General features: G+C 40.9%; 1 protein-coding gene across 1 annotated transcript in view; it reads right to left on the bottom strand.

Moving 5' to 3' along the window:
• The window catches only part of LOC108785201 (sodium channel protein type 2 subunit alpha-like), a 190,364-nt gene that overhangs the window by 88,695 nt on the left and 84,600 nt on the right, over positions 1–17,069 (bottom strand). The window contains exons 3-5 of the mRNA XM_018554238.1: positions 12,466–12,584; positions 9,611–9,700; positions 5,500–5,628 (exon numbers count right to left, since the gene is read on the bottom strand). Of these exons, the coding sequence (XP_018409740.1) occupies positions 5,500–5,628; positions 9,611–9,700; positions 12,466–12,584 (338 nt within the window). The remainder of the gene's footprint in view (positions 1–5,499; positions 5,629–9,610; positions 9,701–12,465; positions 12,585–17,069) is intronic.

Below are 17,069 nucleotides of genomic sequence, written 5' to 3'. Positions count from 1 at the left end.
TTATGGTGAGTTGAATCAAACTCTAGCTTCTCTTTCATGGACTCTGGTAATGACATCTAAATGCTGGGAATTGTCCTTGGTCTCATTTGGAAACAATAGGGAATGGTTAAAAACCCCAGTCAGTTTATTTTCTGTCTGCATCCCATTGGGGAGATTTCACCTCACTTCCTGGCCTGTGGATACAACAGGAAGTTGGAGGAAATCTCTACAACGTTAGGAGAATTCCCTTCTTATACAATTGCCCTCCTTACCATGTCATCTTGAATTGTATTGTAATTGTAATGTCTTCCCTATATTGTAAAGCGCTGCGCAAACTGTTGGCGCTATATATATAAATCCTGTATAATATTAATAGTCGTTACCAGGTTCGTTTCTTGTCTCTCAGTGTCTCCGTTAAAGAGATTTCCCGTGCTCTTGTCCTTGAGTAAGATGAAATCTCACCAACAGGAACACAAAAACTGGCAAAGGTTTACCCTTCCTCACTCTATGCAAAAGAAAAAAAGTTTTTGCAGAAGTTGGGCTTTAAGGGCCCATTCACACTTTTACATTGCGGCATATACGCTTTTATTCTGAAAGGCACCCTGCCAATTAGGGATGCACCGATACCGATACTAGTATCGATATCGGTGCCGATTCCGAGTATTTGGGCAAGTACTCATACTCGCCCAAATGCTCCGATGCCTAGCACGAGTACTTCCGGTATCAGGAAGCCGGGCAGCGCGTTAATACACGCTGCCCGATTTTGCGATTGACCGGGAAGCGGCTCCATGCTCTCTCGTCACTTGTGATGAGAGAGCATGGAGCCGACTTCCCGGCCAATCAGGAAGCCGGGCAGCGTGTAATGACGCGCTGCCTGGCTTCCTGATTGGTCGGGAAGCTGGCCAATCAGGAAGCTGGCCTAGTGAGGTAAGGTTACCTTACCTTAGTATGTGCAGCCTGTCACCCCTCGGGGCCTCTCCAGCAAGCATGCGGCCTTCGTCCGGTACCCAGCCGGAGCCGTCCATTCAGGAAGCCGGGCGCCATCTAATGACGCGACGCCCTGCTTTCTGATTGGCCGGGAAGCTGGCTTCATGCTCCCTCGTCATCTCATGACAAGAGAGCATAGAGCCGGCCTCCCAGCCAATCAGAAAGCAGGGCGTCGCATCATTACACGGCGCCCGGCTTCCTGATTGGCCGGCCAGATGGCTCCGGCTGGGTACCGGACGAAGGCCGCGTTCTCGCTGGAGAGGCCCCGGGGGTGACAGGCTGCACATACTAAGGTAAGAGGGGACTTTCTTGTTAATCAGGAAGCCAGGTGGTGAGTCATTACATGTCACCTGGCTTCCTGAATGGGACTTCCGTTACTCGGTAATTGGTATCGGCGAGTACCGGAAAAAAATTATCGGTACTCGTACTCGGTACCAAAATACCGGTATCGGTGCATCCCTACTGCCAATGGATGTGCATTGCAGTGCAACATGCATTGTGTTGTCAAATATGCTGCATGCACAATTTTTGGTCTGTTGTGGTGCATTAGGCAGTCCATTCAAATGATACAATGCACCGCAGAAGACCAGGTTGGTGTGAATAGGTCCTTAGGTCTCTGGCCAGATCTTTGGAGTTCAGTGTGCTCTCTCTTGTATTGGCTTAGCTATGTAAGGAAATCTTTAACTGGTTTTTATTTATTATAGATGTTTTTGCACATTTCAACCCTGCAGATTTTTTGTAAGCTATGGGAGATTTTGTTTTTCTTATCTAATACCTTTAAATGAAAGAGATCTAGGGTAATGAACCGTTTGGACTAAATTGAGCTATACCAGCAGGACAAAAAAACATGAGAAATTTTACTATACTATACAAATATTCACCACTTAGTTCAGTAGATAAAAATAACTGTACTAACATAGAAATATGCATATATTTAAATACAAATACATTTGTTCTGCGTTATTCATCTTACACTGTGATATAAAAAGGGCATTATATGTGGACAACAAGAATGTCTGACAAGAGACCTGAATTGGCAGTCTGGCATAACTGGTAATGGCTTTGAAGGCTATAAAGGTGCACTGGTTGTAATTGATGAATTCGTGTAAATTGCTACATTTTTGTTCATTGACTCTGTCATGAAAAAACAAAAGCTCTGTTACTAATAACCTCTCCTTTGAGAATGTTAGTTCCCCGGCTGTCATACTGATGCTTTGGCTTCAATGCTTTCTGAGTCTCTGACCTGGCACTCATATACACCATTCTTAGTCCAGGTTTGCAATTCAAAGGTATTAACGCCAACCAGGCAGCTAGCATTTTCAGTAAGAAGACAGCAATGGTAGCTCCATTCTTTTCTCATGACAGTCACTTTACGGTCCAGTTCAGGAGGACTGACAGTTGGATCACATAGTGAGAGCAATAATAGGGCAGCCATTCCTTTTTTTCGTTTTGGATAGAGTAGGAAAGGGTTAAAATCTATATCAGATAACTGCTGTGGGTTTCCTCACAGAAATAAAGCATGTTTCCCAGTGGGGACACTGACAGGTGTCTAAGACAGGCTTTCCCTAGTTTCTCATTTTCTGTTGTATATACAGCTCAGGGAGTGAAGAGAAATCTCCCCCATGGGACAGAGATGGCAAAGCAAAAATAAAACACAGGGGTTTAAACCCTTCCTTTACACTTTCCAAGCCTAAAACATAGATTTAAATATACTTTATGACTGGCGTTGTTCAATTGTAAACATTCTTACAGGAAATGTAAACTTATGTAAATGTGTACAAGTGAAACCAAAGCTGTAAATGAGTGCTGAAAGAATATTGCACTTATTTTCAGCCTTTAGAATAGCACAGAGAAATTCAGAGCCACTAAAAGACAAAGCACCCTGAATTAGTGGATGAATCACTCCTTTATTATATAAAGCTGCACTTACAGAGAGGAACATGTGAGATGTTCATATATATGGCCAGAGGAAGCCATCAGTCTACGCAATGGGAAGCTCCTGATAGAAGATGTAAACACTATCCAGGTCAACGGTGGAAACAACAGGTACATCTCAAAAAAATTTCTTACAGGTATGACCTATAGTCAGTTTATTTGAACGTTTTTCCTTTTGTTTTGGATAGAGTAGTAAAGGGTTAAAGGAGAACTATGAGGTAAGTGATTTCCAGTCATCCTCATAGTTAAAGCCAAACTGTGACAAAGAAGCTGTCACAGGTCGGCTCTATCGATCGGGAAGTGAGCAGAAACATGCACCGATCTGCTCACTTCCCGATCGTCTCCCTGCAGTGAGCGGTGACTGTCAGTCACCGCTCCCCGCAAGGATTCCCCCCTCCCCTCTCCGATCCTCTAGTGCTGAGTGGAGGAACGAACAGGGGAGGGGTGGGCACAGCTAGCTCTGCCTCTAGATAGGTAAAGCCAGCTGTCACTCACGCAGCTTTGGTGGATCTCAACAGTATTGTTGGGATCTGTCCCTGGTGCGGCACTCTCAGTATATCGTGGGCGATAGCCCGCAATATACTGAGCCTTAGGTCACAGGAGGAGCTTAGTATATGTCCTCCCATGACCCTAAAGAGAACTATGGGGAAAAACACCTACCCCATAGTTTAAGTCTGTTTATTTTTGCTCTCTGAGTCCCTCTGCGGAGATTTAGCTTCATCTTGGGTCCTACATACTCAACAGGAAGTGAGAGTTGATGGATACAAAAGAGAGGAAACCCCCAATTTAGACAGTTGTCAACAGAATGGGTGTCCCCACTAAAAGAGCCATCCTCACCTCTTGCGAATGAGGGAATTTGCCAAGCAGACAGCAATGAGAACGTGGCTGGGATTCTAATCCTTCCCTACTCTATTCACAACCAGAAAAAAATTGGTTATGCATACACTTTAAGTATGACGATTATCTGTGCTCAGATCTCCTACTGGCCCTGTTGCTGGTCATAGATGTAAACCCCTTAGCACCTAAACTATGGACCATCAATGTACAATTTTCTTAAAGAAGATCTAAGGTTCCCCATATGTGAATTTTAGACAAATGTAAAGTGACCATTTTTATACAATATATTTTTTCATACAGGGGCCCTAAACCAGTTAGGTTTGGTAACTGCATTCAAAACATTGATTACTTTGGTTTTATTTAAAAAAAACTAAAATAAAATGATATTTGTTGTGGTAAGTGGAGAATTTAGGGTGACAACATGTCTTTTATATCAAGAGGAACTTTATTTTGAACATAAAACACCTTTGAATAGCACATTTTATGAGAGCTGATAGATGGAAGGTGCCAGTTATCAGCCTTTCTGTAAAGGTAGTTTTGATATGCGAGACTGATTAATGAGAATTCATTAAAATAAACAATTACCGTATTTTTCGCTCCATAAGACGCACTTTTTTCCCCCCAAAAGGAGGGGGAAAATGTGCCTGCGTCTTATGGAGCGAATTCCGACGCCCGAGACATGCAGTTTCGGGCGCCGGGCGAGTAGTAGGAGCCACTGCTCGTTTAATACGAGTGATCTAATGAGATCACTCTTATTAAAGCCGAGCAGCGGCGGCGGCGATCACGTTCAGCAGTAGGAGCCACTGCTCGTTCAATACGAGTGATCTAATGAGATCACTCGTATTAAAACCGAGCAGCGGCGACGATCGAGATCACCATAGAGCAGACGAAGAACAGACTTTCTTCGTCTGCTCTGTGTGATCACTGAGACCGTGGCGCTGTAATCACAGTGCCACCTGTCTCAGCGGTCACTAACTGCAGCTTCTGTCACAGCTTCTGTCATAGAAGCTGTGTCAGAAGCCACAGTCTGTCGAGTGCTCCATAAGGCGCGCCGGACCTCCCTGCGTCCTATGGTCCGGTGCGTCTTATGGACCGCAAAATACGGTATATTAGCTTATTACATTTCATCAACTTAAAGTTTTATTAAACCCTCATTTGTTTTTGCATATATATAGATTGTTCCCTTCTCATGCCTTCTTCAAACTCTTCACCCTTTTGTGAAAAACCCTGTTAGATAGATGTGTATTTTAGTGCACTCAAGACATGCACTGTTTTTTTGGGTAAAATTAGGTACCTCGGCTTATATTCGGGACGGCTTATATTCGGGACGGCTTATACTCGAGTATATACGGTACATGATATCCAGCATATTGAAGTTAGTAATTTTTCCATGTAATTTAATTTTTTACTCTTTGTTGCCTTTTTATATATGGTTCTGATATTGTGTTTATATTTCTGTTTATTGCCCTGATAAAGGGGATATATTACAACCTAAGATGCATTGGCTATAATTGCAACATTCTAATAAAGTATCTTTGAATAGAAACATTTCTCCTTCCTTCCCTATATAAAGCGCTTCCCCTTTGGATTGGAGTCCTTACTTTTGCTGCACCATATTTTGCTTGTAAGGCCCCTAAAGGCATGTGAGCAGCCTATATGTTGTAATACATGATGGTCTCTGATTTGAGTGTAATTTCTTTTCTTTCCCCAGTGAGTTCTTCTCATTCATTGAAATTAAAAGTAACAAAATGTGATACTTACGCCATAAGGATTACACTGAAATCCAGCCAGTTCCATGGGTCCCTCAGGAAAGTAAATTTCTCTAGACAAAAACCCCTTGCAAGAATTTTTATCAGAGACTCGAATGTATAGATTCCAGTGAATGTGTATCTGCAAGAAGGGATCACACAGGGCATTATTATAACATCATATATAAAGTATATATGTCATCATCTGCATTTGTACATATATGTCATCATGTATAACATCATACACTTGTGACACAATATGGTATAATGGATGTAATATGCTGATATATCTAATCGTTCCCATTCACTGACGAACCCTGACTGGTGTTATACATACTGTATACGAGGACACTTAGACGCGACATCAAGATACTTTGGGGAATTTTCTAGAGAAAATCCACAATTATAATTTCTTACAAACAATTGCTGAGTATGCTATGGAAATAGAATTTAAACATTTTGTATCAATGTGATTTAGTGCAAATAGATCAACCTCTCATAATCCACTGTGCAGCAGTTCTCAGGCTAAAAGAGAGTGAGTTAGCACTGGGGGCCAATTAGGTGTTCTACATACCCATGTGCTAACAACAAAAATACAATATGCTGATGAGAGTGTTGACATAATTACTCTGCTGCTGCTTCTTCACTGTCCAATCACAAGCTCGGAGTGGGCAGATAATCAAGCTGAATTTAAGATAAGTACAGAAAAATCAGCTCACCATCCTGGCTTTGCTGTCAGGCAGAGTTGTGTAAATCCCAGTAATAGATGGAGAAGAAAAAAACATTTCTAATTTAAAACAGCTCCCATATAAATATCTGTGTCTAACTGTATTCAGCCAATTTCCTGGAGTTCAGATTTAAATTGACAGTACATCTTCCTACCCAAAAACCAAAATAAAATTAAATAATAATAATAAAAATGAAGCTGCTTAGGTTAAATGTTTTTTTTTAACACCTATTTGTTTTTTAATTTATAGAGTGTATTTGTGTGTATTTATGGTGGTTTAGTTGTGTAATGTTTTTTTATTTGTGTTTGTTTTCTTGGTTTGTGATTTTGATTATTGTTTGCGTACAATCATTTTTACTTTTACGTTTACTTTTTTTCTTTGTCACTGTCTGTGTTTTCTGTGAACAAAAACAGTCAAATTGATGAGGCTCATGAAGGGCATTTTTTAGCACAAGGACAGGCCCAGGATAGGTAAAATATGGCCCAATAATGCCCCTCGCACCCTTAAAAACCACATTTATTTCAACTTCCACATTGACTTTCCAAAATGGTGAAATGTTCATAAAAAATGTTCACTTTCTAAAATGTTAGGGGAGTAAAAATGTTAAATTTTGCTAATCTCCATTAGTTTTTTTAAATCTTATTATATTATATCTTGTATAACTTTGATTCTTTATCTGATTTATACTGTATATCTATAAAAGTCTTACGATTTCTATTCATTCCTTGGGAACTAGGGTTTCTACGTGTCAGGAATAAGCAGATATGAGTTATTCTTGAATATGATGCAAATAAAGGTGAACTAGGTATTAAGTGTGATCCACACCGAATATGCCCTAATGTATACATTCACCTTCCTAGGCTAAACCCAGTCAAAGGCTTACAAATGACTCAACAGGAACAGCTTGGATGTGTGCACCTACCTACCTGTGGCAATATACCTTTATAAAAACACCAAACATAACTTTGTCACACTGATTGTCTGGTATGGCTGTACAGCTCCTTATATATTCACATTTTCATATGTCTACACAAAACTGCTATTGGACAGATGTAAATATTCCTGAGATGGGAAACGTGTCTTTTACTGCCACAGAACACACGTCCTGACCAATTACAGGAAATTGCCTAGAATAGAACTGATTTCTAATTGGCTCTAATCGGCCACTGCAATTCCCAGCTGACATTATTATTATTATTTTTATTATTACATGGTTTTTATATAGCGCCAACAATTTGCTGCATAATATATGTATATCTTTAGCTTTAACTCTGGCTATTTTTATTAATGGCAGTTTGTTTTATTGCTGCATAGCAGGTCCCCTTTAAAAACAGAGTGCGTAAAGCTAATGTCTCCATGGCTCTCACTCCCAGCCCAGTTAGTGATTGAACCAGTAATCTGTTCCCTCTGAAGAGAGTGAGATTCAGATGTGTCATTTAAACTGCTAGCTTAATGTATTACCCCTCCCTGCGCCATTTGGCTTTGAGAAAGCTTTGAAGGGCAACAAACTTTACTGAATTACTTCCTCTGCTTTCCCTCAGAGTCTCCTCTGGAGGATGATAGAAAGCAGCTGAAATGAAATGGCCAATAGCACTTAAGCTAATATAAATAGAATCCACAAGGGGTTTTCCTCTTGCTATATTGCTGAGCTAAAAGAAGCCATCATCCTACAGTGTGCGATGAGGTAGCTAACACACACATGATGGAAATCATATAGGAAAAAATTAATCTCTTGCATCACTGTTGCCTATATGCCAGAGCATGCTGGGACTTGTAGCTAATTAAACAAGAACTACAGACATGTAAAAAAAAATACCCTTGCAGTGGGGCTACCCCTGCACTTCAAGGGTTAAGTGCTTAGGTTGTCTAGGGGCCTCAAATAAAGACGGTTTATTCACCTGATCCTCTGTCCCCCTGTGCTGATAAACCGGTCCCCGCAGCCTCTTCTTCCCTGGGCTAAGAACCAGTGATGTCATCACATCTTATGCAGGTTCATTGACTTGCATTAGACGTGAGGATACCCAGGGACATTCTGCAGTTGCAGCGGAGGGGGAGAGAGGTGAGCGCTGACTGCCGTGGGGCTGAGGATCATGTGAGTGTATCTGCTTTATCTGGGCCCCCTGGACAAAATGAGCACTTAACACTTGTAGTGCTGGGGTAGCCCCACTGCCAGGGTAAGTTTTTTTGTTTTCAAATTCTTCTTTAAGCAGCTGAAATTCTTTTTTAAAGGTATTGGAACTGATAGACACATAGGGGTTGATTTACTAACCTTATAAACACACCATGAACGTGTATACACCTCTGTAGTGTGTTCCCTCCCAGCATGATCTATGGGAGGAATCGAAACACCTTTGTAGTGTGTACACACCCAGCATTTGTGTTGTGCAAAGCCCTGCAATGAATTGCAAGGTGATGTTGTGTAAATTAGCTCTATGTCATGTTGCTTGCGTTGATGAATGCAGGAATGTAAATGCATGAGCTAACCATTTTTGTCTAAACTGTGAAGCAGCATTATATATGCATCATGTGCATGATTTTTCCATATATGGCATTAGTGGAAATATGCTTTTAGAGACTTTTTGGTTGATAAATACGTTTTGCTGTGTGAAAATCACACACACCTGGTGCGTGCGTGTGTTTAGGTTAGTAAATCACCCCCATAGGCTGACATTGCTGACCTTACCCTTTGAAAATGCTGATTCCCCACCTCTGACAACTCTGATGCAAAGCAGTAAATATAGGGATTTGTTTCCATTGGGAAGTAAATACACTTTTTTACCACCCAGCCTGCCTGCAGCAGGTTCAGGGTTATACTCCAGACCATGCGCCAAGCAGAGAGATCAACCGTGGAGAACAGTTTATGGGGTGATAAAAAGTGGCTTAGAATTTGGCAATAACAGGGCTGGCCTAAATTGTGTAAAGCTGGTCATACACCAGTAGGATTTTGTTGGCAAGGCTTGTGGTGTCAACATGTATTTGTAAATGTATTGAACAAAAACCTGGGTCTCTCCCACAGCTCTGCTCTATGCATAGGCTATGTGCAGCACAGTGATGATGTCACTGCTACTTTTACAAGACAATTACCTTTGCAAAGGGATTTGGTGCACATGAAGTGGATTTATACACTTTGCAATAAATTGAGAATCCTTGTGACCAGAGTTTAGCTTTAAGAACTGGCTAAAAATCCCCACTGTATAAGATATCCAGCATCACGCACCTTCCTTCTATTTCCATCAAACAAAATGTGACCTATACATACACAGTATATAATATTTATACATATATATATACACACTTTCTTTACTAAATGAAACCAGGCTGATATAAGTAAGTTAAACAGTTTACTCATTAATGACTGGGCAACCATTTTATTAGAAGAAAACAAGAAATACTTACTCTACATTCTTCGTCCATTCTGGGGGATTACTCATGGTCATGAACACGCAGTTGGTCAAAATAGTGAACATAATGAGCATGCTGAATAATGTAAGTCGTTGTTAAGGAAAAACAGTAGAAAAAAAATACAATCTGCATAAATCACTTTACATTTACAGTACAAGTTGTGTTCCATTCTGAAAGATAAACAGCGGTTGTTTTAATGCAAACATAATCAGCTTAAAGGGATTGATTTTTAATGTGCACAGGAATGTAGGAAGATAACAAAAAACTAATTTCAGAGAATTATACTAGAGTCATTATTTGTTTAAGAAAGTATACAAAAAGGTGTTTTTAGACTTGGCTGGGGCTTCCACTTAAGAAGGCCTTTATATTCTTTACATTAGCTGTTTAATAACAAAACTACAATCTTAAAGATAGCTTTTAGCGTGAGGAGCGCCCTTGAAGATGTATGTTCTTGAAAAGAGACTGGTGTATTGATTATGCACTCTTTACAAATAAACACAGATGAGGAGAACAATGGTTGTAAAATGGCACTAGCATAGCTTTTAAATATGGGGGTGACCAATACCTGTTTTAGAGTACCATTACATCTACTGCTATTTTTGTTAAATAAATAATAAAAAAAGTCAAATCTTCCTTGTGTTTTTAATCAATAATAAGACCTTCATCTGCAGGCATTGTTTAAATGCATACCTAATGGTTGTCTGTTCAAATATGTTGGAAAAGTCCACAATTTCTATGGGGCGTACTTACTTTTTCACATGACTGTAATGTAACGACAATGCTAAATTGCTAAAAATAAATACGTTTTGATATACCTATTTATTCCTTGATATCAGCAGGTGATTACATGGTGTTTATTACTATTGCAGATATCTATCTATCTATCTATCTATCTATCTATCTATCTATCTATCTATCTATCTATCCTCATATACACACATAGGAGTCTATTCACTAAGCTGCCGTAGGCAGCCGAGTGAATTACTGACCTAAAGCGAAGTGAGACAAACGCTGTTCGGCTATTCACTTCAGGCTGGTACAGCTGATGTCGGCTGAAATCAGCCGTACATCGGGTGGCTTCACGTGGCTTCGGGACGGCCGAACATGCTCGGCCGTCCCGAAGTGCAGAAGGAGTTTGACTCAGCCGATCCAACATCTGGAACGGCTAAGCCGAACCTCCGAAAAGCTACTCGCTGCTGTTCGGTCTAGTCTTATAGATAGAACAGCAGTGAGTGAATAGCCGAATGCCGCTCAGCGGCACTCGACTCGGCTGTTCTGCTCGGTCTCCCTGTGGGACCGAGCAGAACAGAAAAATAGTTAAAAAAGTAGAAAAATTAAAATAGAAAACGATTGTGCGGAGCTAGCAATGACAGCTAGCTCCGCCCAACAGTTTTCTATTGGCCAGCGGTTCTGTTGCCGTCAAAAAAAAAGAAAAAAAATGTTGGCCATAGGAATGCATTGCTAGATTCCTATTGGCTATTTCAATTTGCAATAGCCAATAGCAAACTAGCTATTGTACCCACCCTCTGCTGCTGTCAATCAGTAGTGGGGACCTGATGGAGAACTGCAGCAGAGGGCGGGTGCAATGCTAGTTTGCTATTGCAAATTGAAATAGCCAATAGGAAACTAGCAATGCATTCCTATGTCCAAACTTTTTTTTTTTTCTATTCTGACACAGGGCCGTGTCAGAATAGAAAAAAAAAATAAATACATTTTTGGCCATAGGAATGCATTGCTAGTTTCCTAGTTTCATAACAGGCATTGTGGTGTGAACAAGCCCAAAATATTTTTATTACATTTCTCTAATGTTTTTAACACCAGAAATCAAGCAAGTAATAGGCATGCCAGTACTGTGAACCAATCACTTGGAACTGCACTGTAGAATGAAGCCCAGGTGACATGTTAAAGGCACTCAAGCTAAACTTACGGAATGCGAGACAGACAGACCATCTTCTGTAGGAATGGAATTCCCACTTCGATGGAAACCCTGTAATGAGTGGGCTGAAGGTGCAGAGAAAACACAGGAAGACCTAAAGATGCAGGCTTTAAGGACCATTTAGTTATTTGAAGTGTGTTTACACATGTTCTGTTGACCGTTAATGTGCATTGCGTTAAGGTACCCTAGTGTCTAGAATTGCACATGACCCTTTTTTGTAATTCAACACACCACCATGCATTGCATGTGTCCCAGCACACTGCAGCACAGGTGCAACATGCATTACCATGCATTGTGAAAACACGATCAGTAATGCATGCGTTACAGCAAAATGGAAGTATGAATCTGACCTTCATAGTGTTGTCACCCTCTGGCTATATAGCAGGGCAGGGATGTGTGGAAAAGGTTTTCTGAAGATAGACTTCTCTAGATTACTAAACAGAACTATTATTGGCATACATACAAGAACACAAAATATACTTGATTTGAAAAGGACTCAATAAAGAATAAAACATTTAAAGGAAACCTTTCCCGAGAGGATCATGAGGGCTGCCATTGCTGATCTCTCTAGCTTTAATACTCTGAGTCACTGACCAGTATGCTGATAATGAGCGCTGACTTTTCCCTGACTTTCCTCATTTGCATACTTGCTCTGGACCAGTGACTCAGAAATTATTGCTATCAGAGACAGACAGGAAACCAGCATTGTTAGAGCTAGGTCGGCAATCACAGCCCGCATATTTCATTCATAACAGGTATACTATACTTCTTGAGTTCAGCACAGAGCCCACAGAAAGACTTTAGACAGGCTAAGACAGCTAACACTGTGTTCCACTTTTTCTTCTATCAAGCAGTTTTCAATTAAACATTTGACAATAAAGCCCATATGTTAATATGTTTTGATAAAGGATATGAATGTACCAAAACCTTAATAGCTACTTTTCTAAGAGGGTTGAAGGGGGTTAAAATGTACAAGGCAGACGTGGCACTGAAGCGGAAGATTGCCTTCCCTCTATTCAATACTATAAAAGTCTGCAAGAAAAAAAGAAAGAAGAAAATAGTTAGTGAACATGCATTTACAAAGGTGTATAACAAATACTGAGCTTGTCATTACATCATATTTAAAACATGAGATATAAATACAGGTAAACCATAAATACCCTCAGAATTGCGGTACCCCCAGCCAGAGGTGTAGTAAGCCCTATTACACCTAATATCACTTCCAACACACCTCCAGTTGTTAACAACGTGGCCCTAGTGCTAACAGCATTGGCCAAATGAACCCCACACAAATATGTCTATATGTCATATATATTTCTACATGCAGGCTAGCCCATGTATGTTTCAACACTGCCAGGAAGACAGACAGCTGTGATGTTTATAAAAGGGGTACCTCCGCTTTCATTCAAAGTTGATATGACATCCAGTATAGAATTTATTCACAAAGTCATTTTGTAATATAATATTATTATTAAGTGTTAAGAGCAGTTTTTTCTCTTATTACAACACTGGGACAAATCATTTGTTTAAAGCAGGCAGATTCTTCCACTAAGCACCCCCACTTCCTTCAGTTACAGGACATTAGTGAAATAGCCTGTTTCAGCATCTACAGAGCACAAGCAGGTAAGGCCCGGTTCACACCTAAGCGTTTTACCGTACGGTAAAACGCGCAACAGGTGTAAACCCATGTTTGCCTATGGGCATGGTTCTCACCTGCGCGTTTTACCGCGCGTACGATCGCACGGTAAAACGCCATACGCCCAAAGAAGTACAGGAGCTTCTTTGGGGCGTATTAATACGCGTATCCGGCTGTATCCTAATGGATACCCCCTCGGAAACTCGCATTTGCCGCACGTTTCTGTTACCGCAAATCGCGGTAAAACCGCGCGGTAAGAAACGCGTGGCAAACGTGAGTTTCCAATACGCTAAGGTGTGAACCCAGCGTAAGACTCTCCAATGAAAGTTGCAAACGTTCTAAGGTCTAGCTTATAAGTGACCTTGTTTTTAGAAAGATGGGATTTCACTAGGAGCCAGTATCAACAAGATTTTGCCTGCTTTGGAAATGCTTATCTCCCCATACAAGTCTATGGGAATGCAAAAGCAGCTAAAGCAAATCAAATACACGTTGACTACACCTGCAGAGTTCTAAATAATCCCAGAAGCGTCTTAAAGTGATGTAAAAAGCATGCTGCAATTGCCCATTGGAATACATCGACAGACACAGACCAAAAACTGATGTAATGTGGATATACTGAGCAGGAACTTGGTTCACCTGAGTTTGCCGAAACCCACCCAAAACTGTGATTAACACCCCCCTGTCAGGGAATCAGGTTCCGTCCCCTGGGTCAGCCGCGCCGGCGTCTGGTTGCTAGGCGACCTTCCGGTCGCGTTCCCTCCAGGGCTTCTACTCTCAGACGCCGCTCCCAGACACGTACAGTGTCTGAGTGACAGGCAGAGTAGGCCCGCCTTCACACAGCATTTCCGTTGCTAGGAGACGGTCGGGAGGGCCACTGCTGACGGCTCCACCCACTGCCTCTCCTACAAGAGCTAACAAGGCTCACTTGCTCGGCGTTCTAGCGTGGTAGAACGTCAAGCTACTTGCGAGGGCATTCACCTCCACCATCCTGAACCTTGCTGTCCTCCTCCAGAGGATTCACAGCCGTGAAGCTTCCACAACCAGTGGCTCCAGAAAAGGTGCTGGGAATGCCCCTGCCATAACTGATTGGGCTGGAAGGGGAAGTATCAATCACAGTTTTGTGTGGGCTTGGAAAAACTCAGGTGAACTGACTTCACACCAAGCCCCCACTCATCACTACTTGTCATATACACATATAACGATTATTCTGATGAAAGAATCATATCTTTAGGAAACCAATTGCACTAAATGAGTAGTTTGATTAGTAAATGAACAATTGAAATTATTTGTCTTGGTGGAAATTTGATTTGACCAAATTTATCCTTCAGATAGTTGTCAAGTTTTCTTGCAGAACAGTCCTCGATTGTGCACATTGGCTCATCTCTACTGGTAACACACACTCATTTCTGTCCCTCAGTTTTACAGATCATGCAGTAAATTTCTTCTATGACACCTCCGCCCAGAAAAAGAATATTTCTAGCATAGATTAGAACACAAACTTCTTCCTGTGTAGTTATCCACAGCAACCATGTGTTTCACTGACATTCTGGGACCCATAATGGGAAAATAAAACAAGGCTCTTTAGTTGGTTAGGAACAGCTCCACAAGTCCTACAAAATGCCCCACCATGTAGGAGACAATATTAAAATGTATGTATAGCCCAAACTGTTTTTTTCAGTTTTAGATAAAGTCATGAAGAGTTAAACCCCTATTGGGTTTATACAGTATTTGCTGTCTGGGGAGGTTTCTATTCCCTTCCTGTCTTGGAAAAACAACAGAAAGTGAGAGGAAATCTTCCTAAAGTAAAATAAATTGCAATCTTAGCCAGTTGTTACTAGAACATTTGTCACCATTGGACGATTTCCCCTCACCTCTTGCTCTCATGGCAACTCTGAAATGGTTAGTTCACCTTTACACAAAGGTGAACTAACTCACAACAACTTTCCCACCACCAATGAGAAGCTCTTCTTTCTTTCGGGACACCATTCATAGAAGAGAGAAGGCTCAGAAGAAATTCTCATTGGTCAGAGTGGTCATGTGGCTGTACTGACCAATGGCCATTTGCACTGCTGCATTATGTTGCCACAAAGCCTCCAGGGCTTTGTAGTGAAGTTGTGTTGCGTCATAATGGGGCAATCCAATTGGTCGTTGGTTGGTTCAGAATACCGGCTGGCACAGGCAGCTGAAGCTTGTCATCTAAGCAGCTAAGTGCATTGGGGACGGTGTTGTGAGTTAGTAAACCCTTTTTATTTTTTGAGAAAAGGTGACCTAACCCTTTCAATTTAGCTTTTCTCCTTGCTTTCTGTATCAGTAACAATGGTCACCAAGACAAATGGAGCTGGAATCTCCCTAGCGGGACACATACCAAAATAAAACCTTAGAAGAGAGTCTAACCCTTCCACACTCTGTCCAAAACTAAAAAAAAGTATTCCTGCCATTAAATGGAGGTGGGGAGCATAGGAATTTCCACTTAGTGGCAGGAATGCCATGCAAATGGAATTTTTGGCAAATGGCATTTACCCAACATATGGGTAAATGCCATTTAAGTTGCATGTGAAACACACCATTCATTTTCCCTTGGCCGGGGAACTGTGCTACTGTTTTTTTGGCAACTATAAAATAAAGGGTTTTATCATGCACAGATTAGTTTAGGTTTAAGTAACTCCAGCTGAGGCCCTAACCATTTGAGAAAAGTCTTCTATATCAGCCAAAGTGACATTTCAGACGTGAACTTGGAATGACAGCGGATGATTCTGGCCCAATTCACAATTACATGAACACAAATACTGATATTGGATGATTCTGTGACTCTCTCATAAACATTTAATCAGATCTTCAGTATGAAAAGTGTTGGGCCTGACCATACACACTCTTCCTCATAAGCACCCGCATGAAAAATATTTTGTTGTATTCTCATGTGCTAATCCTTAAGTGAAATAACCCACCAATCAAAGATTCACTCTACCGTTGCTATGAGTATTTGCACTTGGGCCTCATTCACACTTGGACTCTTGCGTTTAGCTTTTCTAAATGCAAGATAAATTATCTGGCAAGTCTACCTAATTTTTATGCCTCCCAGGGCACTTTTTCCTGCATTTAGATGTTTCAGCTTAAAGCATTTAGCTGCGTTTACTGTTTCCAAGCGGATCCTGGACTCTTCATTTCCAAAAAGCAGCTAAACTGAAAGGGACACTAAACTTAAAAGTTGAAATTTAAAACCTACTAACAAAAATGTAGCATCACTCCCATGATGGACTACAATCTCAATAAAAATGATTAAACTAAACATGAAATTGTAGTCCGTCATAGGAGCGAGCTTGGAGCGGTGGCTATTACCGTATTTTTCTCCATAAGGCGCGCCGGACCTCCCTGCGTCCTATGGTCCATTGCGTCTTATGGACCGCAAAATACGGTATACAACACACACAGGGACCATGGGGAACAAACAGTGTCAGCACCAATTCAGAGATGATTTGAGAATCTACAGCCGAGTGATACACAAATAAGATACATTTTTGGTAATAGTTAGGGTACTTGAATGCATTTTTAATATTTAACTCTTTGTTTAGTGTCTTTTGAACGAAGGTAAATGCAAAGTCGTAATGATACCATAAAAAAAATCAATGACATGCATTTATATGCGTTTAGAAATGTGCTCTAAATGCATATAAACACAGGTTTGTCACTACCTGTGTGAATGAGGCCAAAGGGGAAAAGAATAATAAAAACATTGTCTCAACTTTGTCTCAACTGGAGTGCAGGCAATCAGATATTAAATGTTAATTTTCTAAGCAGTGTGGAAAAAAAACTAAAGATGTAAGTTGATTGGTTGGTAAGGGCAACAGCAGTTAAGACAGAACATTCCTTAGACACTTTTAGTA

Source organism: Nanorana parkeri, unplaced genomic scaffold (assembly GCF_000935625.1).
Source record: "Nanorana parkeri isolate BGI_ZX_2015 unplaced genomic scaffold, ASM93562v1 scaffold149, whole genome shotgun sequence".
NCBI lineage: Eukaryota > Metazoa > Chordata > Amphibia > Anura > Dicroglossidae > Nanorana > Nanorana parkeri.
This window is presented reverse-complemented; position numbering and strand designations above follow the sequence as displayed.